This window comes from Dermacentor albipictus, chromosome 6, assembly GCF_038994185.2.
Source record: "Dermacentor albipictus isolate Rhodes 1998 colony chromosome 6, USDA_Dalb.pri_finalv2, whole genome shotgun sequence".
NCBI lineage: Eukaryota > Metazoa > Arthropoda > Arachnida > Ixodida > Ixodidae > Dermacentor > Dermacentor albipictus.
In genome coordinates, this window is record NC_091826.1 from 34,220,202 (window position 1) to 34,248,120 (window position 27,919).

At 50.1% G+C, this 27,919-nt stretch overlaps 1 protein-coding gene and 1 long non-coding RNA gene across 2 annotated transcripts in view; both read right to left on the bottom strand.

The window, feature by feature from the left end:
- The window catches only part of LOC139060963 (uncharacterized), a 30,863-nt gene extending 8,495 nt beyond the window's left edge, over positions 1-22,368 (bottom strand). Inside the window, exons 1-2 of the long non-coding RNA XR_011515119.1 lie at positions 22,283-22,368; positions 15,608-15,665 (exon numbers count right to left, since the gene is read on the bottom strand). This is a non-coding gene — a long non-coding RNA (uncharacterized lncRNA). The remainder of the gene's footprint in view (positions 1-15,607; positions 15,666-22,282) is intronic.
- Positions 22,369-26,188: 3,820 nt separating this feature from the next.
- LOC139046844 (uncharacterized) lies at positions 26,189-27,772 on the bottom strand. The gene has a single exon (XM_070520756.1). The coding sequence runs from the start codon at positions 27,613-27,615 to the stop codon at positions 26,374-26,376; it is 1,242 nt and encodes a 413-aa protein (XP_070376857.1). The 5' UTR covers positions 27,616-27,772; the 3' UTR covers positions 26,189-26,373.
- Between the last annotated feature and the right edge of the window lie 147 nt (positions 27,773-27,919).

Sequence of the window (27,919 nt, forward strand, 5' to 3'; positions counted from 1 at the left end):
AGGTGCACGTTAAAGAACCCCAGGTGGTCGAAATTTCCGGAGTCCTCCACTACGGCGTGCCTCATAATCGGAAAGTGGTTTTGGCACGCAAAACCCCATAACTTAATTTCTTTAGCTCGGCTATGTCGACACTGAATTTGTGGAAAGAGTGTAGCAGTCTTGGAAGAGCGCTGGAAATCATCCGAAGACCATAGTTGGTACCGGAATGAAAAAAACTTTGCAATGTACAGGAATCCGTGTAGCACAAGGTGAAGCATACCTCCGCAGCTTTACTATTTGAAGGTTTGGTTGATTGATCGATCGATCCTAAGAAGCCAAAGCAACAGCATGAAATACGCTATCATTCTGGTCCGCTCTGGCTTTTGAATTATCCGCGCCTGGGCGTTGCCAGCGGCAACGGCGGCCGCCGCCGATGCCGTCTCCACTGGTAACGAACTCGCGACCTCGGAACTAGAAACGAGCCCTCTCTGTTACTCGGGTCCGGTTAGGGCGAGCTCGATGATGTCGACCTTCTCTGGCGAATTCCCAAAATAGGCAAATTTTGTATCGGCGTGTCGCCGCCGCTACAAATTTTACCCTACGATGTCCACCCGAACCCTTGTATTTCTGTAAGTAAATCTGTATTGTATTGTATTCTGTTGCTTTCTACGGGTACAAGGCTTTGTTACCCAAGTGTTATTGTTCGTTTAAGTTCGCTTTTATCGGAATGTGGTCTCGAATTCGGGCTAGTACACTCGATGACGCTACTAAAATCGTGCTCAGTGCCTTGACTTAAGACACTGAGAATGATTTCACAATTCATAATTCACTTATTGAGAAAAATAAATACTAAGTCTGTTATCGTTACTTTGCTTCGAAATTTTTTTTTTTTGCATGCGAACAAAAACCGTTATAGATCTGTTTTTTTTTTTTTCGCGTTCCAAAGCAAAGTCGGAGTGAAACTTTTTTTTTTTTCAGTGGAACGAAAGTAAAACCACAACAAAGAAAAAATTCATCGACGGTTACGATACTCCCCAATGCGAAATTTGAGCGCAGCTCAATACGTGTTTTCAATTCGCCATATATTGGCTGGCACGGGCAATCTATTTATTTATTTATTTATTTCCTCAAAGGTCTCGCATCTGTCTCGCGCGGCACGTTGCAAACTGAGCGATGTGTGGCACGAATGCCTCGCTAATCGGGAGACCGCGAGAGCCATCACGTGGATGCGTGATCACAGCAGCCGCCGCTGACAAGACCTCCCAGACGACGCGCGATCCACTGGCGCCATCTCGTAGCCGTCGTCGCCGCACTACGCTTTGCATCTCACCCTTTCCCCATGCCCTCTTCCGCTTTCCACCCTCGTGGCTCCACTGTAACCCCTTCCTCCAAGCATATTTAGCGCCAGCAAACAAGGACGGAAGGGAGACGACAACACAATGCGCCAACTTCAACAACTTGATTTTTCAGGAAGTACACCTATATAAACCACGCACAGTGGCGCCACCTTATCCAAATCTTATCCATCCAAAAAATCCGTCTCCTTATCTAACAGGTCGATTGAAGGGGCACTAACACGCGTGTCTCTATTCCGCCAGATAGCCTGCGCTTCAATGATCTCTCGCACGTCTTTTATCTTTGCGCTTCGCAAGAACCCGACAGGATTCATAGACCGGCGCACAGCCGCATTCTTGACAGTGGGTTGACAGATGACCGTATTGCTTATTTTTCACAGTTTGTGTTGTGTACTGATTTTGGCCGCTGAGTTCAGCGGATGACGTATCTGCATCAGTTAACCCTGTGTTGAAGAGCGCCCTCTCCCGGCCTCAAGAATGTATATATTGTAGCAGTTATCAAGTTCCCACTGTTCTGTATCTGTTTCGTGACGGCAATAAAAGGTTATTGCCGATACGCCTTGTCGCGATGGTGCCTCGCGATACGACCCACGCAGCAACATAACACTGGCTACGAGGGTGGGACTGAATGAGACCGCCGCAATAGGAAGCTAGCTCCTGTCCGTACTCGTTCACAATGACGGCCACCACAACGGAGGGGCTCGAGCCTTTCGACATCACCCACCCTGAAGAGTGGGAGGACTATGCAGAACGTTTCCAGTTCTTCCTCGAGGCGCAGGACGTTACGGACGCCAGCAAGAAGAGATCGATATTCCTCAGCCGCTGCGGTCCCGCCACTTTTCAATTAGCCAGGGCGCTCGTAGCACCGGCCCAGCTGAAGGATACACCGTTCGAAACAATCCTCGCCGTTCTGCGTGACCACCTAGCGCCGAAACCACCGGAGCTTGCCAGACGATATGAATTCCATCGCCGCGACCAGGCACCAAGTGAGTCTGCCGCCGCCTACCTCGCTGCTCTTCAAACGACGGCACAGCACTGCAACTTCAACGACCTCGACACCGTGCTACGGGATCGATTCGTGTTCGGACTGCAGAACGACACGGTGAAGCGGCGACTACTGGCGAAAGAAGAGGTGTCTTTCACTAGTGCTGTCGAGGAAGTAGTCGCCGCTGAGGCCATTGCCCGGGAACCCAGCCTAGCCTCGTTTCAAACCACCAACGCGCCACGTTTCGAGCCCGTGCATCAAGGGACGACGACGGGCGATGATGGCGAGCAAGACACCGCCGAGGATGTTCTTCGGTTACGTGCGAGCTTCACTCAGCGACGGGACACCGAGAGATTGGTGGGCGGCCCCTGCGCCAGCTGTGGAGGCCCGCACGAACGCCGCCTGTGTCGGTTCCGTGGTGCCCAGTGCAGGGAATGTGGAAAAACCGGTCATATTGCTAAGGTCTGCCGGTCCCGGAGGCAGCTTAGCCCACGTCGAAATGCCAAAGATCAAGCCCGGATGCAACAATTCAAGACCGCTCCTCGCACAAACATTTCATACTGCGACGACTTGGCAGTTACTGCTATCAACGAAGTGTCTAAACCCGCCAAGAGGAAGATACATGTGAGTGTAAAAATCGAAGGCACACAGTGTCAGATGGAGGTGGATTCGGGATCAACTTTTTCCATTATCTCCGACGCCACAGCCAGACGCATTTTTCCAAAGGGGCGTGTCAGAAACCTACAGCCACTTGATGTTGTCATGAGGGACTATCAAGCAAACCGTATCGCTGTACGAGGAGTTGGTACCGTCCGAGTGCAGTTCAAAGATTTTGACGGCCCATTGCGACTGGTCATTGTCAAGGGCGAGCGCCCAAGTCTTCTCGGGCTGGATTGGTTTCCGGCACTCGGTATCAATATCACGGGAGTGCAACGCATCGATCAGCAACCATCCTCACTTGATAGCATATTCCGGGATTTTGCCTCTGTGTCCGACGGGACGCTAGGCTGCTACAAGGGACCGCCCGTTCAGTTTGCACTTGACCCTGAGGTTGTGCCTATCCGCCTGAAAGCAAGAAGGGTTCCTTTCGCACTGCGACTGAAAATCGACGCCGAACTGGACAAGCTGATAACACAAGGAATCCTTGAGCCGGTTGACCACGCTCGTTGGGAAACCCCTATTGTTACGCCACTGAAGGCAAATGGGGACGTCCGCATCTGTGCAGACTACAAGTGCACCATCAACAAAGCCTTGCAGCAGCACTCGTATCCGGTACCAGCTGTCAACCACCTGCTGGCATCCCTCTCTAGTGGAACTGTCTTTGCGAAGCTAGACTTAGCACAGGCCTACCAACAGCTCCCAGTGACTGATGAATCTGCAGAGGCGCAGACCATTGTGACGCATCGGGGTGCTTTCCGCGTTCGACGATTACAGTTCGGTGTCAGCGTCGCACCTGGCATCTTTCAGAGTTTAATGGAGAACCTATTGCGCGGACTACCAGGCGTCATTCCATATTTTGATGATGTCCTCATTTCAGGTGCATCGCACCAAGAACTACTTAGTCGCCTTCGAGAGGTCCTTCAGCGGTTCCAAGATGCAGGGCTTAAGGTCAAGAAGGAGAAATGCCAGCTAGGAGTGACTCAAGTGGAATTTTTGGGTTTCCGAGTCGATGCTGAGGGAATCCACCCCACACTGGCCAAGACGCAAGCCATCCTTAATGAACCGCGGCCGTTGAACAGAGCCGAGCTGCAGGCCTTCCTGGGTCTTCTCAATTTCTATCATGCATTCCTTCCACACAAGGCCACTGTCGCTGAACCCCTGCACCGTTTGTTGGACAAGAAGGTCCCCTGGCTGTGGGGAAACCTACAACAAACTGCGTTCGACAATGTGAAGAAGCTACTGGCATCCAACCAGGTGCTGACACATTTCGACGAGAAGAAGCCGGTGATCCTTGCATGCGATGCGTCCCCGTACGGAATAGGAGCAGTGTTGAGTCACAGAATGCCGGATAACACGGAAGCACCAATCGCTTTTTATTCAAGAACCTTGTCCTCTACGGAGCGTAATTACGCCCAGATTGATAAGGAGGCACTCGCTGTGGTTGCCGGAGTAAAGAAGTTCCATGACTACGTATTCGGCCGCCCATTTCAGATCCATACAGACCACAAGCCGTTCCTGGGGCTCTTCACATCAGACCGGCAAACGCCACAGATGCTTTCACCACGAATGTTGCGTTGGTCCATTTTTCTTAATGGATACCAGCATACTCTCCACCACCGACCAGGAAAACAGTTAGGCCACGCAGATGGTCTCAGCAGACTGCCTCAAGCGGACCAGTGCCAGGACGACCCTTCGCCAGCAGAGGTCGTCATGCTTCTGGACGTACTTCCAGAATCTCCAGTCCATGCAGACGATGTAGCTAAGTACTCCGCCAAGGATGCTATCCTCTCCCGTGTCCTCAACTGGGTGTGGAAGGGGTGGCCAAGGTGCGCTCCGAGTTCCGAGTTCACACCTTTCATGTCCAGGCAACATGAACTGTCCGCCCACAAGGGATGCTTACTGTGGGGTGACCGTGTGGTGATTCCACAGAAGATGCGTTTCCGGGTCCTCGAAGCTCTGCATGTCGGATACCCTGGCATCGTCAGAATGAAAGCGCTTGCCCGCAGTTATGTATGGTGGCCTGGCATGGATGCGGCCATTGAGGAATGGGTCCGGCGATGTTTTCCTTGCCAGGAAACACGGCCCGAGATGCCTCAGGCACCTGTGCACCCATGGGAGACGACCCGGACACCATGGTCACGCCTGCACATTGATTTCGCTGGTCCCTTCCAAGAACATACCTTCTTGATTGTGGTGGACTCTTATTCCAAATGGCTGGAGGTCATACTAATGTCGTCAATGACATCGAGTGCTGTAATCACTACCTTACAAAGATTGTTCGCAACTCATGGCCTGCCAGATACCCTTGTTTCAGACAACGGCCCGCAATTCACATCCACAGAATTTCGAGGGTTCCTGGATGCCAACCTCATCCGCCAAGTGACATCTGCACCGTTCCATCCATCCACGAACGGGCAGGCCGAAAGGATGGTACGGACCACCAAAGAGACATTAGCTCGAATAATCCGAGGAAGCTGGGCGAAGCGCTTGGTAGACTTCACTCTACAGCAGCATGTAACTCCGCACACAGTCACGGGGCACGCCCCGTGCGAGTTGTTGATGGGCCGCCGACTGTCTACCATGCTGGATCGGCTGCATCCAGACCGGGCCCCTGACAAGTCCTCCCGGCTGGCAGAAGTTCTGCCGACACCACGCATATTCCAGCCCGACGACCCTGTATTTGCACGTAACTACGGCCAGGGCCCACCATGGGTATCTGCTGTGATTTCCAGAGCAACTGGCCCGATCTCTTATGAGGTTGCTCTTCCGGATGGTCGTGTGTGTCGCCGGCACGTGGACCAGCTTCGTCGGCGGAGCAGCATTCGCATGAGGTTAGCCGAAACTGTACCTGAAGGACAGCCTGAGGTTCAGCCTTCGTCAAGCCCTTCACCTGGCGGAATGAGCAGCAGCAAGACACCAGATCCCAGTGAAACCGAGGAGCACCCGACAGCCATGCTACCTCCCGAGGCGCAACCAACAGTCATGCTTCCTTCGGACGACGTAGCAGCACCTCAGCCAGCACCAACAGAGCAAAGTGTAGAATTGCCGGGCCCACGCCGTTCGCAGCGTTCCCGGAAGACACCACAACATCTTCGGGACTTTGTGCTGGCATTGGCTGACTGTTGAGTACCAACTAAGGGGGAAGGAGTGTTGTATACTGATTTTGGCCGCTCCCCGCAGGGGCGTCTGCGTCAGCAGGCGTTTGGTGTGTTGCGACACCACGGACCCGAGCACACGAGGGTCGGACCCTCCCGCGTGTAGCCGTGCGCGGCTTAGCCGTGTCCGGGGAAAGGGGGATCCTGGGGGTTGAGCCGATGCCGGGTGTTCGGACCTTTAAGGCCCCCCGGCGGAGGCAACACATCCCTTTGGCCTCTGCTTCACGTAGACGGCACCCCCGGACTGACCCACCCGGGGGAAATCGGCAGTCGCCTTTTCCTGTCTCTCTCTTCCTACAACCTTCGTCTTTCCCTTACTTTCCACCTTTCCTGTCTCCTTCTCTCTTCTATTTACTTCCTTATTCTTGGCGGCAAGGGTTAACCCTGTGTGGCTATCCAACCTTGGGTACACCATATTTGGTTATAGTGGCGGCGTACGACTGGCGTCGTGCAGACTTGCATGCAAGCTCTGCCGCGTCCCCTCGTTGGGCTCCGTGGTGGGCGGTCGGCGCTGTTGCCGAATTTTTATATATTTTCATGGAAACTTCCTTCCCCAAACTTCCAGATCGCCCTCAGAAACGAGGGCGCACCGAAGATGTATTTCAGTTTTTTGGACACCAAATGCAGAATTTCCCCCGGTTCCATGTTATTCACTCCGAAAAGCCAAACAAAGCAGTGCGAAACATTTCACCATTCCTTGTGTCAAAGTCCTTGACTGATGTTTTTGGTCCAGGTTACAAGGTGTCCAGGATGGCAAGCGGTGACCTCCTCTTGGAGCTCCGCGATTTGAAACAATATCAAAAACTATCGAAACTAGTGTCGTTTGGGGAGACCCACATAACAGTAACCCCGCACCGTACATTGAACACCACCCGCGGTGTTGTGTCGGATGACGATCTGCTTGAACTGACTGAAGCGGAACTCCTGGAGGGCTTCAGTGAGCAAAATGTTATCAATGTCAGAAGAATTAAGATAAGGCGAGATGGCAAAGAGATCCAGACCAAGCACCTAATAATCACATTTGGTTCAAGTGTTCTGCCCGAGTCAATCGAGGCCGGGTACATCAAGCTCCGTGTTAGGCCGTACGTGCCCAACCCACTCCGTTGTTTCAAATGCCAGCGCTTTGGCCACAGCTCGCAGAGCTGCCGAGGCCGCCAAACTTGTGCCAAATGTAGTAATCAAGAACACACCTCTGAAGCTTGTGAGAACGCTCTCCACTGTGTAAATTGTGACGGGGATCACGCCGCGTACTCGCGGTCGTGCCCCTCTTGGAAAAAAGAAAAGGAAATTTTAACAATTAAAGTTAAGGAAAATATAACGTTCAAAGAGGCACGCAGGCGGGTAGCATACCTGCCAAAGAAAAGCTTTGCCGAAGTGGCGCGTCAGGGGGCAGCGTCACAACGGCATCCGGCGACTGTCCGACCCACACGCAGTGAGTCGGCAGTTACGCCATCTGCCCCCACGGTGGTTGCAGCTAGCGCTGCTCCGCCAACCGAGGAAAAGGGGCCATCGACCCCGAAGGTGGGCGCAGCCGAGGCTGCCTCAACCTCCCAGGTCCCTTCCAGTGCTGGCAATGGCCGGCGCAGCCAAATCCCCCAGGGAACCCCATCGACCTCCGGGCTGGTGGGCGCAAGGGTCTTGCCCTCCAAGGCGGGACCCTCTCGGGAAACTTCTCGCTCGCAAGAGCAGGTGTCCGGCGCCTCACAAGAGGCAATGGACACTACACCTACCCCCAAGGCGCCCCAGGCGCCTAAGGAGTGGCGAGGTTCCCTCGAACGCTTCAAAAAGAGCAAAACCCCGGTTACAGGGCCTAGAAAGGGCTCTGTAATCTAAGACATCCCTTCCGTTTCCGTAAGCACAGCACCAATTAAATTTAAAATATGGATACACAAATCATTCAATGGAATGTCAAAGGTCTACTTAGGAATCTTGATGATGTTCAAGAACTTATCCATAAACACAATCAAAAAGTGCTGTGTTTACAGGAAACACACTTAAAATCCAAACACACAAACTTTCTTCGACAGTATGTAACATTTCGCAAAGATCACGATGATGCCGTCGCATCATCGGGTGGTGTTGCAATTATAATTCAAAAAAGCATAGCCTGTCAACGTGTACAACTACGAACGGCCCTTGAGGCAGTGGCGGTTCGGGCTATTCTGCTAAAGAAACTTATCACTATTTCCTCGCTTTATATTCCCCCACATTATAAACTAAGCAAACATGAATTTCAGTCCTTTATTGATGAATTGCCGGAACCCTATGTTGTTCTTGGCGATTTCAATGCTCATAACTACCTGTGGGGCGACCCTCATATAGATGCGCGAGGACGTCTTGTCGAACAATTCCTTTTTTCTTCTGGTGCGTGTCTGTTGAATAAGAAGCAACACACATATTACTCGCTAGCAAACAGAACCTATTCTTCCATAGATCTTAGCATAGTCTCCCCGTCTGTACTGCCTGAACTTGAATGGGAAGTTGCCGACAACCCTTACGGCAGCGACCACTTCCCTATACTGCTAAGATCACCTAAAGAAAATGAATATCCACTACACGCTCCTAGGTGGAAGATTGACACAGCAGACTGGGAGAGGTTCCGAAACTTAACTAGTATATCATGTGATGACATGTCTTCTTTAGAGATCGATGCTGCTGTGGAGTACTTCACAGCCTTCGTAATAGATGCCGCATCTAAATGCATACGTGAATTAAGCGGCTCGGCATGCAAACGGCATGTCCCGTGGTGGAACAATGAATGCAGAATCGCACGTAGGAATCAGAACAAAGCGTGGGAGTTGCTACGCGCTTCGCCCACTGCAGAAAATCTTGTCAACTTTAAAAAAGTAAAATCCCAAGGTAGGAGAACCCGCCGACAGGCCAGAAGAGAAAGCTGGCAAAAGTATCTATCGAGTATTAACTCGTTTAGGGATGAGGTCAAAGCCTGGAACAGAGTTAATAGGATTAGAGGGAGGCAAACATACTCAGTCCCCCTGGTAAACACACAGGGCGATACACTGCAAGACCAGGCAGACTCACTTGGGGAATATTTTGAGAGCGTGTCAAGTCCAACAAATTATACACAATCCTTTCTCAAATACAAACAAACAGAAGAACGTAAGCCACTTATAAGAAAAGGTCGAAAGAATGAGCCTTACAACCGTCCATTTTGTATTGCCGAATTGAGAGCTGCCTTGAGCGCATGCAACAGCTCCGCACCAGGATCTGATAGAATCATGTATGAAATGCTCAAAAACTTACACAATGACACGCAGGTTACACTACTCACACTTTTCAACACCATTTGGGATGCAGGGTACCTTCCAACCGCATGGAAGGAAGCCATTGTGGTCCCTGTTTTGAAACAAGGCAAGGACCCTTCCTCAGTATCAAGTTACCGCCCGATAGCCCTCACAAGTTGAATTTGTAAGGTGTTTGAAAAAATGATTAACCGGCGACTCATTCATTTCCTTGAACAGAGCAAAATCCTTGATCCCTATCAGTGCGGCTTCCGAGAAGGGCGCTCCACAACTGACCATCTTATACGTGTAGAAGCAAATATCCGGGACGCATTTGTGCACAAACAATTCTTCTTATCCATATTCCTCGATATGGAGAAGGCGTACGATACGACGTGGCGTTACGGAATCCTAAGAGACTTGTTAGAAATAGGTATCCATGGAAATATGCTTAACCTAATAGAAAGCTATCTGTCCAGTCGTACCTTCCGGGTAAAAGTCGGCAATGTACTATCACGACCTTTTATACAAGAAACGGGTGTACCCCAAGGAGGCGTGCTCAGTTGCACACTTTTCATCGTGAAGATGAACACGCTTCGCGCTTCATTACCACCGGCAATCTTTTATTCCGTCTACGTGGACGATATACAAATAGCTTTCAAATCTTGTAACCTCGCAGTCTGCGAGAGGCAGGTACAGCATGGCCTGAACAAAGTCTCAATGTGGGCAGACAATAATGGATTTAAGATCAATCCTAACAAAAGCTCTTGCGTTCTTTTTACAAGAAAGAGAGGAATGATCCCAGATCCTTGCTTAGAACTTTGTGGACAACAAATACCCGTAAACAAAGAGCACAAGTTTCTAGGTGTTATACTAGACTACAGACTCACTTTCGTCCCCCACATTAAACATATTAAAGAAAAATGTCTGAAAACAATGAACCTAATGAAACTTCCATCCCATACATCGTGGGGTAGTGACAGGAAGTGCTTAATTAATCTCTATAAGAGCCTGATCCGTTCACGATTAGATTATGGTGCCGTGATCTACCATTCTGCAGCCCCGAGCGCGCTAAAGATGCTAGATCCGGTCCACCATCTAGGTATCCGTTTAGCCACAGGAGCTTTCAGAACGAGTCCCGTACAAAGTTTATATGCAGAATCGAATGAGTGGTCGCTTCATATCCAGAGAACGTACATCAGCCAAACATATTTACTGAAAGTCCACTCAAATCCTGAACATCCCTGTTTTAATACCGTTAATGACGTGACATATGCTACACTCTTTCGCAATCGTCCCTCCGTAAGACAGCCTTTCTCGCTGCGTGTGAGGGAGCTTAGTGAAGAAATGCATGTTCCACTCCTCGAGCTTCCCCTAATGCATCCAACCAAGCTGCTACCTCCTTGGGAGTGGCAGCTCATACAATGTGATATATCTTTCATGGAAGTCACAAAGCATGCTCCAGAGATTGAAATCCAAATGCATTTCCGCGAACTCCAGTACAAATACTCCTGCACTGAGTTCTACACAGACGCATCGAAGTCACGCGAGGGGGTGTCATATGCAGCCGTCGGTCCATCCTTCTCGGAATCCGATTTACTGCATCCGGAAACTAGTATCTTCACGGCTGAGGCCTACGCAATATTGTCGACCGTGAAGCATATAAGGAAATCAAAACTCGAAAAATCAGTTATATATACAGACTCCCTTAGTGTTGTGAAGTCTTTGATGTCGTTCTGTAAGCACAAAAATCCTATAATAATTGAACTCTATTCCATCTTATGTAAAGCATATGTATCAAACCAGCATGTGATTATATGCTGGGTGCCTGGCCATAGGGGCATCCAGGGTAATGTTCTAGCGGACCAGATGGCCACATCAATTGCATCACACACTGTTAATTCTACCGCTGCGGTCCCTGTCACAGACCTGAAACCCTTCTTAAGAAGGAAACTGCGAAACTACTGGCAACGATTGTGGGACCTGGAAACAAATAATAAGTTGCATGTAATAAAGCCGAAATTAGGTTTCTGGCCTCCTGTAACAAAGTCACGCCGGACAGATGTCCTATTCTGTCGCCTAAGAATAGGACACACTTTTGGCACGCACAACTTTTTACTCACTGGAAACGAGCCTCCAACCTGCGGTAGATGCGGGGAGAGGCTGACCGTCCTCCACGTCCTGCTGGAGTGTCGGGAAGCCGAATATGAAAGAAAGAAGCATTTTCCCCTAGCATACCGGCAGCACATCCCCCTTCATCCTGTTATGTTATACTCGGTGCAGAACCGCTCTTTGACACCAGCACTGCCCTAGGTTTTCTGAAAGATGTTGTATTACATGTAACTAGCCCATACGTTCGTAGCGCCTCCTCTCTATAGAGGATAGCGCTGTGATAGTTGTTTCGAATAGCACATGCCTCTCGTCCCTTGGGTTCAAGGGTTTTGACGAGGCAGTGGTGCCCTTAGAAAATTTTAGCATCTCACATATTTTGTACAATGCATCATTTTTCCCAATACATTCTAGTGTTCATAGTATTCGTCATTAGTCATCGCCATAATTTTATAGCACGTAGATTTTACGCACTTTACAGCGACAATTTTTAGGCCACTTTACAGCCAAGTCACATCTCCATAATCCATCGTCAACATCACCACTTGTCATGGCGCTCTTTGGCCAAACCTGGCCCTTGCGCCATTAAACACCACATATCATCATCATCATGATTTTGGCCGCTGAGTTCAGCGGATGACGTATCTGCATCAGTTAACCCTGTGTTGAAGAGCGCCCTCTCCCGGCCTCAAGAATGTATATATTGTAGCAGTTATCAAGTTCCCACTGTTCTGTATTTGTTTCGTGACGGCAATAAAAGGTTATTGCCGATACGCCTTGTCGCGATGGTGCCTCGCGATACGACCCACGCAGCAACATAACAGTTTGGCAATGTTCCCGTAATCGGTCATTAAGACATCTCCCTGTTGGGCGTCGAGAGAGAAAGAGCGAGCGACTTTTGGCTGTTTCTGACACGACATTGCAAGTTCCCTGCTGCATGGAGTTCAGTAAGATTCGGCTCGCACGTTCACGGCAGCCTCTATACGCCAGATCAAAGAAGATGCGGGAAGTGCGATCGTGTGCCCTATCTTATACATTCTAAGAACGGCTTGCACCATTTTCGGCTTTATCACAGCCTTTGTCACAGAACAATAACGGGCAGCCATCTTGATAACGTCATTCGTGCTATTGGCGTCATGGGAAAGTAGCGGGTGCAAAGGCAGACAGAAGACTATTATCGTTGTGGAACAACGGTACGATCTAACGGGTCCAAAGTGTTTTAGAGGGCGTCTACGTATGCCCTTGTTACGCCCTATAGGCGACGTGCACGCCGACGGACGCGCCACTGGTGGCGGCCTTGCGCAGAACACGCGGGAGAGGATCCTGGCGCGCGCCGTAGTTTGTTGTGTCGTTGATCGTGCTTCTCTGTCTTATCCCCGTTTTCATAGCAAGATAGGCAACACCATTCGCACGTGTGGGGTGGCAAAAGCTTCAGGGAATGTCGAAGAAGAATTGTTGCAGGGTGGGGGGCTCAAACACCGGTGAAAACGTGCAGCGATACGGTTCTAATCATTCCCGGCAAAGCCTCATCAGCGGGAGCGACGGTAGCAAAAATGGATCGTCGCTTCGAAAGGAAATTCCTTGTTCTCATCCTTTCCTTGGTCTCGTCGGTGTTTTTTCCACTCGATCATAGACGCGTGAGCAACGAAGTTCGTCTGCAGTGCAGCATGAGGTTTAAAGGCATTTCGCTAAAGTTCGGAATGCTGTTTGCCGCTGATATTGTTTTCCGCTTCTTTACCGCGTTGCGCTAGCTAGGCAGCACGACTGCACGAGTGCATTGCGTTGTAGGTTAAAGCTACTGAAGCTTGCAAGGACTGGAATTGTTGGTTTCAGGTGGCGCGGTAAATCATTGCACCAGCTGTCGCGCACTTCATGTTTTTAGATCTATTTTATGCAAGGCTTCGCGCATGTTTAACTGTTGCTAGTTGCTCCATGCATAACTCTTGTCGATTCTTTTAAGCTGCGAAGTTATCACCCCGCCTTGTTTATAAAGGGTATAAATCACGCTGTGTCTTATCGGAATGATACCGAGGAAGTGCTTGTTTAACAGCTTTATTCTTTTCGCCCGAGGACATCTTAGATATTGTTTGCGTTTTTGGAAATGTGTTTAGAAAATAGGTAGTTTAGGACCAAAATTGCTAATAGCTGCTGCATATGGTATTTTTGTTCCATTTCTCGCTGAAAAGTTCGCGTCCCGTTTGGGAAGTCATCACACCTCGATGCTGCCTGAGCCAGCTTAACACGCCGAGTGATTTGTTTGTTTCACAACGTAGTCCCTTCTTGCATGTGAGTTTTGTACTCAACTAAATTCTTTCTTATACTTACGCTGCAGACGACTAAACCGGGCCTTGCCGCCAGCGCTCATCTACTTTGACTGGCGCTGCTCTGCCTTTAAATGTATCATGTGGCACCTCTTTCTAGTAATATAAAAAAGTACTGAAAAGCTAGTCAGTCTTTAGCTTTGTACGTTTCCAAGCAGCTCCCTTGGGGAATTTAAAATTGCACAAACTGCAGCGGGAACGGTAGTTCATCGGCGTATGCGGCAGAATTGCATCGGCACCCGCCGTGGTTGCTCAGTGGCTATGGTGTTAGGCTGCTGAGCACGAGGTCGCGAGATCGAATCCCGGCCACGGCGGCCGCATTTCGATGGGGGCGAAATGCGAAAACACCCGTGTGCTTAGATTTAAGTGCACGTTAAAGAACCCCAGGTGGTCTAAATTTCCGGAGTCCTCCACTACGGCGTGCCTCATAATCAGAAAGTGGTTTTGGCACGTAAAACCCCATATATTATTATTAATTGCATCGGCGGTACAACACTAACACGCGCTTTTATTAACCCGTGTGTTTGCCGACTTCGTTGGCTAGTGTACGCGTTTCCATCAATAAATTCGCAATTACTCTTCTTGAGGCGACTTCGACTGCAGCTATTCGGCGATGTCACATGTATTCATCGGCAGAAAAATCACAACGGCATATGCAGAGATTGCACCGTGCGGATTTGTTTGACATAAGTCTGCACTAACGACGGGTGCTTATTATTCAGCTACAGAAGCAGCATTGCGGCAAGGGTAGAATAAAAAAACCATCGAGAGATCGCATAACTCAACAAAATTTATCGGCTAGTCAACATGAGCTCCACGTCATGTAAATGGGGTTCATGGTGGTTGTCTGCGGGACACACCTTGCACGTATGTGGACCATGTTGTCCCAAACACCGGTAATATCGTGTTCATACCCGCTCGCACAGAGGTCAGCATCTTCCCTATAGCTGTCACCGCAGAAGAAGCAGCCTGGCACCCGAACAAAGGAGAAATCGCAGCCGCGAACTTCAGCCATCCTTGCTGCAAAGTGTTGTCGTCTGCTACTGCTCCCGCGTGTGTTGTTGGAAGCGTCCGCTAGGTGGCTTTCAGTGGCGCCTCTATAGGCGGTGCACGAGGCGTTTTACGCCCTTAAATGCCTAAACGGTATATATTGGTCTATACCTCGCACCCTTTTTGGGCGTAAGGTTGCGAGTATTAGACCGGTTTACACCCTTATTCACTTTTAAGGGTGTAGATTATTTTAGTGTAACCAGGCCTTTTTTTTTACAATACGCTCCAGGAAAAACGTGAGCCTTTAGGGCTTATCGTGGTCCTTCAAAACTCTTGGCGTACCTCGTCGCCAAACAATTAACAATCGTCCCCTGTCGTGACTTCGTTCCCTTTGTGCGAACTCGGCGCTATCGCTAAGTTCTTGTCAATAACGTTGTTTCACGCTGATAACGCGCATTCCGTTTGTGGCCAGGAAGTACCGGGCGCGCAACGTTAAAGAAAGGAGAGGCACACAGGACAGGGGAGGCGACGATTATTCTTCAGGCACAAAATGCGCCCCAACAGTGGCAACTTTTCTATAGCGTATTTTCAGTCTTTCTTTTTTTCTTTAAAAACGTAGAGAAAACATTTGCTTCATTTTTACTTCTTTAATGATTAGCTGTCGGCCTAACAATCACACGCGAGTAAGCCGCGATCCCCTCTAGAGCGCAACACACAAAATACTCCAAATGGCGTAAAAAATTTGTTTAGAGCGCATCAGTCGGAGCTGCCCTTACGTTCACGCGGACACACAGTTTAAGTACTGTTCACTTACCAGTATCCGCCATTGCTCATCAGGGTGACAAGCGGAAGTAGTCTGCTCCGCGCAAGGCCTGCAGAAGAACACGAACGTGAATTTGACGATCGGAACAACAGATATATGTCGCTCAATGTCAGTCCAACCGCGATCTAATGAGCACTTATTGCGTCACTTATTCGACCATAAGGACAGACATTTCTATGCCGTTGTAGGCTTGTGAGACTAAAGCACTACTGTGGTATATTACTAGGGATGCATGTACAGACTCGGCCACAAAATTCCCATACTGAAAAGGATAACACTTCGCAAGTGTGAAGGTTGAGAAACAAGGTATATTAATTCAGGCAAAACTTGTCTCAAAATGCCGGTCCAGCACTCCTTTCGATTTGTGAGTGAGTGAGTGAGTGAGTGAGTGAGTGAGTGAGTGAGTGAGTGAGTGAGTGAGTGAGTGAGTGAGTGAGTGAGTGAGTGAGTGAGTGAGTGAGTGAGTGAGTGAGTGAGTGAGTGAGTGAGCGAGCGAGCGAGCGTGAGTGCGTGTGTGTGTGGACAAGTTTTGTGCGACGCGTCTCCCGTTGCCAATTCGCGCAACATCTGCGATATTCCTGGATATATGGTTAACGAAATTTTCCAAAATATCTTTGCAAATGCTAAATTTGTGAGAACTCCGCTTGTTCGGCTCTTTAGTCTTACATGCTTACTGTTGGTGTTCGGCGACGAACGCGGCCTTGCAATTTGGTAGCGCGACAGCGTGTGTGTGAAGTGACCTTTAAAGAGAAAGGAAGAGATAAGTGCAGTGCCGTAACTGTAACTCACAGGAGGACACCTCAACAGCACTGCACGGGGAAAGAGGTGTCGGGAGAAAAAGATGAAGAGAGAGGAAAGGAGAAGGCGGCAAAAAAAGAATGGCCAGGCTTAGCTTGGTTAAGCCAAGAATGCGTTGCATATTGCGCGGCCGCGCGCGACCGCGCCAGTTGGGGCCCAGCTTTTCCTCCGTGACGTCACGCGCCAGCGCAGCGCCCCTAGCGGGAGAAGCGGGAGTCAGGTGTCCGCGTCCGAGCGGGAGTCTGCGTCCCACTGCAAAAGTCAAGTAGTGCCGCAAGCGCACTCTTGACGATAGACGTGTGGGCTACAGGAAAAAGCCACGCGTTGGTCGCGTCGCAAGGCAGTCCCAAACGCCGATACGAGGAACACGAAGTCCGTGCGCTCCACACTGAAAGCAGGACAGTGAAGCCCGTGCATCGGGGGCGAAAGTACAGGAACACCGACCCCCAACTTCCTACCACGAAAACCGGCGAAAGGTCTAAAGAAAACTAACTCGTTTTTTTAAAGAAAGAAATGTTGGTAGGCGCCAGAGAGTTTTAAATAATTTACTGTAATACTTGTTTCCAAGAGCTATAAGCCGCGTTTACATGAATGCGACAGTGTCGCATCGCATCGCATTTCTAGCGCATCACATTCATGTAAACAGCAGTAATGCGCTAGGAAAGCGCATCGCATTAATGCGCCAGGCGAGGGTAGATTTACGGGCGCGAGTCGACTCTCGCGGAGCATGTAAACGCAGGATCGTCGCATTAGGAATGATGGGAAGGAATTCGCCATCAACATGGCGGCGTTCCCTGCTGCCCGCTTCGAATTGAATTTGGCGTTGCTTTTGTAAAATGCACTTCGTTCGCCGCAAATGATTGTGTAAACGGCTTTCGCTTAGTCTCAGGCCGCTTCGACGACAGAGTATTATGGATAGCCTTGTGGTGTTTTCGAGATCGCTTCTCATTTCGAACGAGTCGAAGCCTAACGAAAGATACATTCAAGATGTCAGCGCTACCTATCGCTAGAGTCGGAAAATAGCTGCAACGACGGCATGTTGCCTCTGAGATCCGAAGATCTCGCTGGCCAACTAAAGCTGCAATACACGTGCGTGGCTCTGCATCCGCTACACTATAGCGTATAGCGTACGCTATAAGTTGCGTACGCTAAACTAAAACTGTCTATTTCTCGGCACTCAACCACCAACGTGCACTCGGCCTACTACCGGAAACCAATTGCACCGGAAGTCGGTTGCACTTCCCTTATACGACACCATGTGGCGCTACGTTCTCGCGAGAGTTCAGGCGCTACATGTAAACGGCGTCGCATCGCCTTTCCCAAATGCGCTTGGAAATGCGATGCGCCACTGTCGCATTCATGTAAACGAGGCTATAGTTTCGGTTTCCGCGCCCAGAAGGTGTACGCGTCATGACCTCGTTAAAACACTGGCTGAGTACTCCGTTACCGCGGAGGCAGCCGCACGCACGCGCAGCCCAAATCTGAAAAAGTACAGCCTATTTTTTTTTTCACGAGCGATGACATCGTACCTAGGAAAATTTCGCGGTGTCACGACGTCATGACGATGTCAATGACGTCAACGACCGCCGTTTCCAAACCAACTTTAGCATAAAGGGCCAACTCCAACGAAATTTCACTTCGGCTAACTTTGTTTTAAATGACTATAGCACATTTACAACCGAAGGAAATCTTGGCGAAGCCGCAGGGGTGGTAATTGCATTGCTTTTTTTTTTGTTAGCAGACGTTAAACAGCGCCTAAGCAGACGATGCGTGCACCTGGTGGTTGTCGCTATGGCGTAAGTCCATACACGCTGCCTCCGAGATATATTTCAGCGGGCCGTGGGCCGCCGCGGGCTCCGCCCTATCTCTGAAACCATGCCAAGAAGCCGCGCGATAAGCGCGCGACACACAGTGCGATTTTACTTGCTATCCGTCGTACGGCACGTCGTGTCAGACTGGATGAATGCGTCGATTCGGGACACGTGGTGCGAATGAGTGAGCGGCGTGTAGCTCTGCCCAGAGCCGGCGCCACTGCATGTACGATATAACTTCGCAAATAAAGTAAAAACAAACGTCTTTTCACAGCCCTCTCTTTTTACGCAAACGATGACAATGTAACCACGCCTATGCGAACAGCGTAGCGTAGACGTAATCGCACGCAAAATCGCACCACGTGTCTCGCGCTTTATGCGTCACTTCCGGCGAGCGCTAATGGCGGCGCTTTTTAGAAGGTTCCGTTATCAAAAACGGCAATTTTTTGCGAGCTTTTCGTGGCGTTTCTGCTCCAATTTCAAACGTCAAATTTTGCACGGAAGGCCCTCCTCTATAACTAAACTATTTTAAAGTAGGCTTTACACGCGGTCCAAAACTTTGTCGAAGATGGCTTTTAAGAAGCTACACGGGACAGACGTCACAGATGCATGTTTCTGGTATTGTGATCGGCCGTTCACCTCCGCGACAACCTCCGACCACGGCTAGGGCGATTATGGAGAACGGGCCGACGGCCTCGTGAAAATGGTTCTCAAAACGAATGATTTATGGCCATCCTGGGAGTACCTCGGTCAAGAGAGGTTTGGGCAAATAGTGCAAGGATACGGTCCGTCTCCTGTCAGCCGCCCAAATTGGCCCGTCCACGCCTGGGACGGAGTCAGTGTACGATCCCCCTTCCTCTGTTTGTGCCCAGTGATGTGCGTGTGTTTCCGACAAAGCTCCCTTCGGACGGAAAGGACAACAGAACTCCGGATTGGTCAGACCTGATGTCATCGGTACCCTGATGCCGGATTGGGGGAAGTGGCTGAACAACCACCACGCAGGGCATAAAAAGAGCGACGGACGGCGGGAGTGATCGGCTGCTGCAACTGCTTCATAAACTCTTTCTGTACTAGCAGAAGCTTGATGTGGGTGAGTTGGTTATGCATACTTGATTTGGCATACTGAGTTGGTTATGCATACGCAGAGAGGGCCATCAGCGCGATTGAGAAGAATTTCAAGGCCGTGGATTTCAACCACAAAAAGCAAAAAGCCAAAGCGATCAAGCTGCTTGATAACTTCAACCTGGAAGCTCTTCGGAAGGCGACGAACCGGGCTGAGGTAGGCGTCTTGGAAGTATTTTTCTCCGGCAAGACCCACAAACCTGACTGCCCCTTTAGGGCTATTGTTTCTGAGAAGAAGACATGGCAGATGGAAGAATGGCACTACCTGAAGCGTCATTTATGCCAGTTACCCCTTGATGACCCTTTCCTTGTGCGGAGCTCTAGAGACGTGCTGACTTTAGAACAAGGAACTTGGAGCAATGTGTACGCGTTTTCACTGGACGTTGAAGACCTGTATTATGCGATTCCTCATGAAGGAGTGCTCAGTGCCGTTAGGAACAAAATCGAAGACTTTGGTGAAGTTAGGTTCAGTTGTGCAACCGGAGTGAATAGTGGCCAGTTTTTAGAACTGTTAAGCTTTTACCTTCATTCCACTGTCATTAGTTTCAAAAACCAACACTATGTACAACGCAAGGGCATTTGCATTGGTTCGTCGCTCGCTCCCCTTCTTTCAGACATCTTTCTCAGCGCCTTTGACAAGTGTGTAAACAGCATTCTGAATCAATCATGTGCTCCCTCTATAATGAGGTATGTCGATGACTACCTCGTGGTTGTTAACGACGTTCCAGGGTCTAGGCTAGATGACACTGTAGAATCGATAATTAACACATTTAGGAATGCATCGGAGGCTCTAAACTTCACGTGCGAAAGGCCTTGTGATAACAGCATTCGATTTCTGGACCTCAATCTCACTCTGATGAACACGCATGTCTGTTTCGAATACCAGCCCAGGTTGAACAAGCAGCTAATGTCATACGACTCTGCGCATTCCAAGCTAGTAAAACGAGGGGTTGCAATGACTTGTCTGAAAGAAGCGCTAAACAAATCTTGCAACCACAAAATAGAAATTTCAAAAACCAAGTTTCAAGGCTACGCCTAGCCGGTTTCCCTTCACTACTTGATCTCTAGCGTTTGCGACAAGCTTCTTCAAAAGATCAAACAGGCAAGATAGGGTACTAACACAAAAAAGCCATTTGATAGGAAGAGATTACATGTCATTCCTTATTGGCACAGGGTATCCCACAACCTCAAGAAGGTGGCACAAAGGCACAGCATCAATCTTCTCTTCAGTGCACCATGTAAGCTGGCCAAGATATGCCCTATGATGACAAAAGCAAAACCCGAAGCATGCTCTAAGAAACATGCCGCGCAGTACACTGCTTGCAAAAGTAATGTCGTATACGAGATACCCCTAAGTTGCCAACTGGTTTATATCGGTCAAACCGGACGGTGTTTTAATGAAAGGGCGCGTGAGCACAATGGGGCCGTAAATAACAATGCGGGGGGTCATCTGGCAGAACACTGTAAACATCACAATTGCCGTCCGTATCTTCGCGACACCAGGTTTCTGGCATGGTCTAAAGATAGACTGGAACGGGAGATATTGGAAGCTTTTCACATTGCTGGGGCTGAGGGCACGTGCATTAGTTGCCCTTCAGTGACGCTTACTGAAAAAGAGATAGCTTTTCTGAAGAGATAGGGAGGTCGTGATGTCACGATGGGCCTTTCTTGGTTGCATCTATTTAAATTTCTGTTTCTTCAAAAAACATTTAGTTGGAAGTAGCGCCTTGTCTGTCGTACAAGTTGTTCTTTAGTCCGCGTCTTCGTAGCGCTCATTTCATCAAGTCTTTCTGTACTACTTTGAATTTTCTTGTAAATATGTAAATATAATCTTGCTTGTATAACGTCCTGGATGTCGAGCCCAGACGCACGTTTCCTTAATCCTCCACGAGCAAAGTGCATTCCCACATCTTCGGACCCCCAGTCGCAACACTCGGTAGAATTACTGCATCTGGCTCTTTTGGAGCCATACCCTACAAAAAATATATACAATGACAAGCCTCATAGCGCAAATAAAATTTTGATATAACTGCTTTGCTCGAGCCAGTTTCGGTCTCGTTTCCCAAGAGGATACTGTGCCACGACGACACGACACAGTATGCGGTGGTTTCATGGGAGCAGGGCATTGCGACATCTTGAGACATTCATTCCGGCTCGCTCGGTCGCCTCGTGCGCTACGGGTAACAGCATACGAGACGTCCTAGTGTGAAAACGTCGCAATGTCCTGCTCCCACGTAACCACCACGTGACCCTTCAAGTGTTTCAGAAACTTCGTACTTGCCAAGTCTAACGTGCGAGAAAATCGAATTCAAGCGTCTCCACAACTGCGAAAATGTCCCAGTGCTCTTTAAGACCAACTTGATGATCTGCAGTGAATCCAATATTCAACCTTATCCTTCGTTCACAGACCATTTGTTCACAGTGAGCCGGTCATTACGAGAATCGTTTATATTCATGCTTGGGCACTCTTGCCAGGGTTCTAGAGTACACGTTGTGCACATTTTCGTCTGCCAAGTTGGGGGTGCGGCCCTTACACGAGTGCTGCCCGTTTCAGAGAGTACAGTCGGCGTCACCCTTGCGTAGAACGCGAGAAGGGCGACCTCCGGGGCGCTCCTGAGGCAGCCATCGACGTCTAACGCTAGCTGCTGGGCCTGACGTCCAACGGTAGCTGCTGCGCAAGTTTGGGACCAGAAACTACCGTTAGGCGTCGCTGGCTGGCTCCTTTCTTCAGTGGTACGCTACCTGGGCGCCGCGGCAGCCGCCGTTCCGGCGCTCTACACAAGGGTGACGCCGACTGTACATGCATATACGGCATACGACGCAAAGCACGATTCTCCTAAATTAGGAGCTTGATCAGAACAAAACACGTGGTCAGCGCAACGCCCGCCTCCTTGAACTTGAAACGCGTGATTCTATCCGTTGCGATCGAGCTTACCGGAGCGAACTCCTGGCGCAAAAACAGCAGAACCAGGCGCAGACCAGATCGACCGCCGAGGACGTACTTCTTCTTCGCCACTGGTGAGCTCTTGTGCACTCACGTGAGGGATGATGATGATGATGATGATCATGATGATGACGAGATGATCACATGGAGCATACTCGCTAAGGATGACTGGCTAAGAATCGAGTGGCGTAGACAGAGAGAGAGAGAGAATCCCTTGGGAGGAAGCAAAGGCAGGGAGTTTAACTAGACTTTTTCCACTTTGCTACCCCACACGGGGCGATGGGGGAGTGAAAGGGCGTGAGTTAATTGAGCATATACGAGGTTGGCCAACGCGACACCTCCTGTACAGTCTACCTCCAGCCTACTCCTGCGGTCGAACCCACTGGGCCCTCCCGGCCGGGCTGCTCTGGTGCTGCTGAAACGACCTTCTACCTTTCTCCCCCCCCCACCCTCTCTTTCTTTTAATTCCATCTCCCCCACCCTGCTGGTGCTGAGTCGTGCTCCCGCACGGGTTGCAGAAGATAGTGCCAGCCTTTCCTCCTTTCCCACAAGGACCACTTCTCTCTCTCTCAACGCGACATCGATGATGATGATGATCGCGCAGCGCTTCCGCGTTTGGAATCGTTTCCGATTCGCAATCCAAAAGCGCAAGAGCAACCTTGCGCCAGCCCTCTCTCGTTCAGCTAAAACAACGACAAAGTAACTACTACCAATTAAATGCGCACGAGTTCTAGCCGCGACATCGTCGCCCGTTCTAGCCCGATATATCGTCGACGTCGAAAGCATGACTCCTTGTCCAATCTCAGGAGCGACGGTAACTGGCGACTGAGCACACTATGCAGACACGAGTGCATTCTCCGTTCTTGCCACGAAAATCATAACCCGCGCACCCGCGTTACGCGCGCGATCTTTCGATGCCGAACACAAGGTCTCCGGTTCGATCCCCTCAGCAGCGGCGGCAGCCTACCGACGCACACGAAACTCAAAAGCGCTCGAAGCTTTGTGTGCTCGTAAAAGAACGATCCAGGTGGTCCAACCATGGTCTCCGAGATGGAGCGGCCTCCTTGATCAGCGCGCGCCGCCCAATCTCGGAGGGTACGGCCAAACATAACCACATACGTCCGCATGGTTTATCTCATAGTCCTCTTATATTGTTTTGGAACGCTGAACATTGCCTAGATAATTAATACGCATGTACCTTAAAATTCAAGCCCCGTGGCACCGCCTCCGGCCGGAAACAGACAGACAGACAAGAAACTTTAATTGGTCCTAAGGGACTACCGTGTCGTAGTCCCTTAGGACCAATTAAAGTCCACTGAGCAACATCAGCGCAGATCCACTGCCGACATCCGCCTTTCCAAGAGCAGCGTCTCCACAAAGGTAACGTATGGCCTCCAGAATCAGTCGGCGCTGGCTAATAGCGGGAATTAAAACTTTCCGCGACCCACCGCAATATACAAATGGCTCTGACGTCTATGTGATGAACACAAGGTCGCGGGTATACGGTGTCGGACAGCGGCGGCCCCATTTCGGTCGATGCGGGATGCACAAACGTTCTTGTACCGGGGCTTTGGGCGCACGTTAAGCAACCCTCCAGTGTGGTCGCCCAGCGGCCGCCCCAGTGGCAACGTGGCGGACCCGGCTATAGAGCTTCGGAGCTAGTTCCCCGCGTATAACACGGGACCTCTGTACCCGCGACTTCGTCCTCGTGCTTGGCGGACGGCGCCACCCGGTTAGGCCTAGCGCAACGGGCGCCCATATGCTCGATCGTTCTCGACTTTGCCCGCGAGCGCCGTGACTCTCGCACTGCGGTGCAGCTGCAGCTAACGTACGGCGGCCAACTCGGTTTCGGTGTGGCGTCATAGCAGGCCCCTTCACCGCCCTCGCTACTGCCGCTGACCCCCCTGGCATATGGACTTGACCTTCGACGCGCGCGACACCGACAGCACGGGGCACGTTCACCTTGGCGTATCTTCCGATTGTCAAGGTTCCGCAATCTTCCGATTGCGGAACCTTCTCGGCGCCGTATCGGAGGGTCGACGAACCCCTATGGCGCGCCTTTGTTCGTTTCGGAGTGGAGGGGCGTTGTGACGTTCCCTGATTGTCGCTCGTGGGGTGAGCTTTGTGAAAACCCGTCTGCACGCCGTGCAGAAGGCACCCGCACAACTATACGACTATACTTCCGCGTGCGTATACCGTGCCAACCTCTTTGTCTGCGCAGTGATATGGCAGAGTGGTACTTGAGTGACGCTCTTCGCCGACAACTCGGGCGAGCGTTGTCGTCTGCACCTTCGTCAACGTCATGCGGTGCAACGCTCGGGAATGCTCGGAAACAATTCACGTGATTGTCGCAATTGTTTACGTGCCGTGTCAGAAACTCAGTCAGCCATGTGCAGCAGACGACGTACTACTGCCGCGGTGCGGCTCTTTGACGCCACAGGTTCTTGCAGAATTGTTTTTTTTTTTAAGTCACCTGTGGCTGCAGTCAGCATAAGTCCGTTCCATGAGCTGGAATATTCCGAGAGACTGACATTACTTGCACGGGAAATCTAAACACGTATATTCATCTGATGAAAGGAATCGCTAATTACCATCCTAATTAATTACTTCACCGCACATACTGCAATTTACGCATTGTAGCCGGCGAGTTGAATTTGCGGGATGACACCATTTTCGAAATATCCATTGCTGTTGTCACTTTTGTGCTTCACACTAAAAACGAGTGTTTTGTTAAAAGAGTAAGTGTAGCGGTAAAAACAGCGCGTTTTTACCGCTACAGTTTGACGGCGCGTATCTAGACGCTCATGCCATCCTCAAAATTAGTTCCAAGTGGTTATGCCTATTTTAATTGAAAATAGGCTATGCCTATTTTCACCGGTCGCTGCCGGTGAAGGATGCCTGCAACTCGGAATGTTAGTAACCGATATTGGGCAAGCGAGCCTGCAGAGCTCCGAAACTTCCAAATCGGCGAAAGCGGCCTTCTGCTTTGCAACGCAATATGAAAATCCAATATTGTCCATCAACTACGTCACGCGTTCCCTCTTTTACGTATCATTCCACTGCTTGGAGGCGAATAATTTGTGGTTTAGCCGAAAACTTCTGCCACTTCAGGTGCACTGAACAATGCTTACGGCGCAGAATGATCACGCGAGTAACACGATGCAGTGGCCGTACGGCTGCCTGTCGTTAGCGGACACGGAAACGGACGACTGAATGGATACACTAAAGTATCATCATCGCTATCAACCTATTGTTATGTCCACTGCAGGACGAAGGCCTCTCCCTGCGATTAGCCCTGGCTTGCGCTAGCTGATTCTACCAACTTGCGCCTGCAAATGTCCTCATTTCATCACCCCACCCAGTTTTCTGCCGTCCTGACTGCACTTCCCTTCCCTTGGCACCCATTCTGTAACTCTAACGGTCCACCGGGTATCTACTCTATGCATTACATTGCCTACCCAGTTCCATTTTTTCTCTCTCTTAATGCCAACTAGACTATCGGATATGTCCGTTTTCTCGCTGATCCACACTGCTCTCTCCCTGTCTCTTAACATTATGCCTAACATTTTAGAGAGCAGCTCTTAGGCGCCCATTCCTGCGGCAAGCGTCAGCGTCCTACCTTGTAACCGAACGAACAAGCCCGGAGAAAGCTGAGAGCGAACGCGGAGGGCAGAGGGGGGATGCAAATAACGCGGCGAGAGTGAAGAGAGCGCGGAGGAGGAGGGTATGGCGGAAGCGTGGGAAGAAAAGCGTATAGTGCCGCGCCATAGCCTCCTATATTTTTTCATGCCCGCTCACTGAGTGGGGGAACAAAGCGCGCCGTCCGTACCGCCTAGTTCATGCGCCCGCCACCAGACCGCGCTGCCTTCCCATACCCTGTCCCAGAGCAGACGACGCGACGCCGCCGCTTGCGCACGCGCTCGTGGAGACAAGTTTGGGGTTCGTATTTGAGATGGAATTATAAAATATAATCGCACGTTAAATTGATGTTCGTACACAATGTACAGTGGAAGTAAGCAACACAAAACATGTTGTGGAGAGCCAACCCTTCACCAAAAAGCGCCGAACTGTGAGATCAAAGCTCACAGTTTGAGGGTCTTTCGTGACAGCGGTTTTATTTCAAACACTTTAGCCATGTCGTGTTTGTCTGTCGCCTTCATTGCAAAATTTGTGAATATTGGGCGAAAAAACTTTGTCAGCAACAGTTGCAGCAGGTTCTCTTGGTGTCCTGGCGTCGAGCACATCAAAGTTTTGTGCTCGCGGAGTATTGCAGCGGCATTACTCACAGCCTCCTTCAAAGGCTGATTCATGTGCCTTCTTCTTGCGAGAAGAACGCCGATAAATTTCTCTAATGCGTAGAGAACCGCTAAAAGTTGTCCCGATGGGTAGATGAGTCCACCGCGGTCTTGGTGCTTTATCAGCGAGTCCGAGGGCGCCGAGGCGTTTGGCTTTTTTAACAGGCTGACGCACTCCTCGCAATTGATATTTTCTTGTACAACTCTTGCCAAGTAGCCGCCGACCATAGCCAATGCTGCGACATCTGGAGTAGGAAGCAGAGGCTGTCCTCGCTTGAGTCGCTCTGTGAGCTCTCTACATGCATCTGCAGGGAATTCCTCGCTGGTTCCTTCCCTTGTGTTTTTCTGTTGCGGCAGCGTTGACAAGTAATCGCTGCCTTCTGCTGCCATTACGTTGCTCGTACCAGCCGCCGACGCGATGCCAGTCTTCAGAGTCTTCTCAATACCTGACAGAACAGCTCGGGCATCCGTTTGATCATTTGACCCTGCTGACTTCCTCAGCCAGCCAAAAAACGACTCGATTGGGTCAGACGACATTTTTCTCGTTAAAACAAAGTGAAAGCGCATCTCTTCAAGAAGATATCGAATGCACTCAACATTTGAACGAGTTGTCATCACCAGGCCTTCGTAAGTCTCCTTGGTTAAGAAGTTCTTCGCCAGGCACTGGCTTTTGAGATCGGCCAGGTAGTCGAGGAAGCTTGTTTCAAGCCAGATTAACCGTTCATCGCTTGTAAATTCGAACTGCTTGCAATCGGCATTGTTCTGGTGTATGTGCTGGGTACAATTGCTCACGTCCATGAGCATGAACCAGCGGTGCACGGTGTCCATGAATTCAACCGTCGGTCCGACACCCGCGAAACTTGCGTCGCATGTGTGGCCCGCTTGCTCTTGCAGGAGCTTCAGTGCCGCTGTCACCGCAGGAGACAAAACTTGGATTGCTCTTTTTACGTTCATTTTTTCGATGTTTGTGGGGAACACGTGTTTTCTCGTTAGAAATCTAACTGGCTTTACAAGGCTGCCTTGCTGCATTTTGTAGAGGCTCTTCAAGTGGTTCGCCGTTATTTCGCCGCCTTTTCCAATGTCACGCGATAAAAACTGCGAGCGCACGTTTTTGACCAAGTGGCACTGATCGAATGCTAAGAAAAGCTTTCGATTCGGTGTTCCTGGGTGCTCAATGCAATGCGTGAGGCTTCCGTTGCATAGAAGTTGTAACGTTAAGACATTGATTTTGTGGTTGTCGGTGACAATGCGCACGATGAAAAATCCTATGTTTTCAACTTCATTCAGGACGTGTCGCATGAGCGTGTGCAGCTCGCGGCCAGTGCAATTTCTC

What these genes read in the sequence shown, in the direction of transcription:
- LOC139046844 (XM_070520756.1), bottom strand. Translation starts at nt 27,615, where the DNA reads ATGCAGCAAGGCAGCCTTGTAAAGCCAGTTAGATTTCTAACGAGAAAA.